Source organism: Quercus lobata, chromosome 7, assembly GCF_001633185.2.
Source record: "Quercus lobata isolate SW786 chromosome 7, ValleyOak3.0 Primary Assembly, whole genome shotgun sequence".
NCBI classification, from domain to species: domain Eukaryota; kingdom Viridiplantae; phylum Streptophyta; class Magnoliopsida; order Fagales; family Fagaceae; genus Quercus; species Quercus lobata.
The window spans coordinates 13,664,955-13,667,412 of record NC_044910.1 but is presented as its reverse complement, the minus strand read 5'-3'; the positions used below and the strand labels follow the sequence as shown (position 1 = coordinate 13,667,412).

Here is a 2,458-nt window from a genome sequence, read left to right as displayed (position 1 = left end):
GAAATAAATACCCTCATGGATGCACCTTAGCAAAAATTTCAACTTATTACATCCTAAAATAATTTAAATTTGAAACATTGCTTTACTTAACATGAAATTAAAAGTAGTTTCTAATTGATGCAACTAGTAAAATTTCTTATTATCAACTAACATATTTAGTGTTTAATTTTCGTATACACTAAAAACAAATTGATATTTTGGCATGATGATAAAGCGAACACCACAAATTTGAAATATTACCATTCAACGTATTACATTTTGGAATAAGGTTTATACTTAACTCCCCTAAATTATACATCTTTTTTTTTTTTCCTTCTTCTTATGGGAAATTATACATCTTTTTACACTTACTATTTTATATTATAAGAATACACACTTACCTCACTAAATTATGAGTATGTATATTTACTTTCTTAAACTATTATGAGGTAAGTGTGGATTTTCAAAATTTTGGAAGCAATTATTACATGTGTAATAATTTAGTTAAAGTGAAATTACAATATAAATAAATAAAACTAAATGAGTTCTAGTTAATTCAATTGATAAAATGTCTAATTATGAGAAGAATTCAAATCCTCCTTACTAAATGGATTCAAATCATCTTGTAGCTATCGCTTTCAAAAAAAAAAAAAAAAAAAAATTCACCTTGTAGCTATCCAAAAATACATTTAATATAATAACCTTGTAGCTATCTAGAAATCTTTATTCTAAAAAAAAAAAAAAAAAAAACTTTTAAACCCCTCCTTTTAAAGAAAAAGTATGAAGGGTGCAATACACGCACTAGAACACAGAAAAAGGGAATGGTCTTCACTACTATTCACACACCATGACCGTGATCACCAAGTAACTACCTTTTTCTTTGTATATAGTCAGTCTCCCATCGGTCACCGCTCTGCATTTTCACTCTCATACTCACACTCTCAGAATTGCTTTTGTCATTTTCACAACCATGGCTATGAGCATTGTTGACCTCGAAGTGAACCAAGAGACCCATGACCTCTTCGAAGTCACTCTCGAGTCCGACCACATCCAAACACTCGTAACCCACACTCCCCAAATGGTCGACTCCTGGCTCTCCGACATCTACCGCATCCACCGCCGCCGTCTCCACCACCTCATCGTCGGCCTCGACGTCGAGTGGCGACCCAGTTTCAACCGCAACATCGAAAACCCAGTTGCTACTCTCCAACTCTGCGTGGGTCGACGCTGCCTCATATTCCAACTCATCTACGCCACTCACTTCCCCAACTCGCTCATCGAGTTTCTCGGCGACGAGGATTTCACTTTCGTAGGAGTTGGGATCGCGAGTGATGTGGAGAAACTGTTGGATGATTATGATTTGAAAGTTGGGAATGTGGTTGACCTTCGTGGACTCGCTGTGGACCGGTTGGGGAACAGGGATTTGAAGAACGCTGGGTTGAAGGGATTGGCTCGAGCTGTGCTTGGACTCGAGGTGCATAAGCCAAGGCATGTGACTATGAGTAGGTGGGACAATGAGTGGCTCGATTATAATCAGATTCAATATGCTTGTGTTGATGCTTTTCTGTCTTTTGAGATTGGCAGGTCCTTGAATGCTGCCTAGTTTGATTTTGGTTTATGGGGGGTTTTTTGGTTTGTTGGGGTTCTTGAATATGGAATTTGGGATGGTGGGTTTTGGATGGATTAGTATGGGTAGTACATATAATGCCCAATTAGTATGGATTTGGCACTTGTTTGGTACTTGATTGCATGTTATGTTTCATATGAAATGGTACATATAATGCTAATGGAACTTTATGTCTTCTCATATGTTTGGAATTATGATGTTGTTGAATTGTGGGGATTTATTTTGTGATAGTGATGTATCAGTGGCCCTTTTGACGTTATTTCTTTTGTTTGCATTTGGAAAATCTCCCAGGGTTTTTTTTGGTTTATATGTAGGATTCGTTTATAGTTTTGTATGCCTTACTCAACTTAAGCTTGATGAATAATTTTTGTAGATTTGTCAATTTCTTATATGTAGCATTTGATTGGGGGAGATGTGATTAATTTAAGTAGTGAGTTTCTGTATGTATTTAGGGATGGGCATACATGGCTTGGGGTTTGTATCCATTAGCTGTGCTTGTAGTGGAGGAGGTGAATGTAGTCTTGTCATATCTTATGGGTGGAAAGGTGATGTAGATTGTAGAAATACCTCCTTTACATTCCTGCAGAAAGTGTGAGGATTAATTTTAGTAGGTGTCATTAAATCAAGATTTAAGTTGATAATATTTTTTTCCCTATCACTTATCAGTAACCTTAATTGGAGAAGGTATTACAGTTCAGTTAATGATTGAATTTCTGTATTAGTATAGGGTAGACATGGTGCTTGTTCATGCTGGCTTGTCTAAAGATTAGGGGTGGTGCTTGCAGTGAAAGTGATGTAGCAGAAGATAAAAGGAGTTTAGCTGGCATGCTGTGTATGGCAGGGATTGATGGG

General features: G+C 36.6%; 1 protein-coding gene across 1 annotated transcript; it reads left to right on the top strand.

The window, feature by feature from the left end:
- The first annotated feature begins 788 nt into the window (after window positions 1-788).
- Window positions 789-1,799, top strand: LOC115953459 (Werner Syndrome-like exonuclease). Its single transcript, XM_031071103.1, has one exon. It carries the CDS (start codon window positions 950-952, stop codon window positions 1,580-1,582), a length of 633 nt encoding a protein of 210 aa, XP_030926963.1. The 5' UTR covers window positions 789-949; the 3' UTR covers window positions 1,583-1,799.
- Window positions 1,800-2,458: the final 659 nt, after the last annotated feature.

Excerpts from the sequence above, each read along its gene's own strand:
- LOC115953459 (XM_031071103.1), top strand. The coding sequence starts at position 950 with ATGGCTATGAGCATTGTTGACCTCGAAGTGAACCAAGAGACCCATGAC.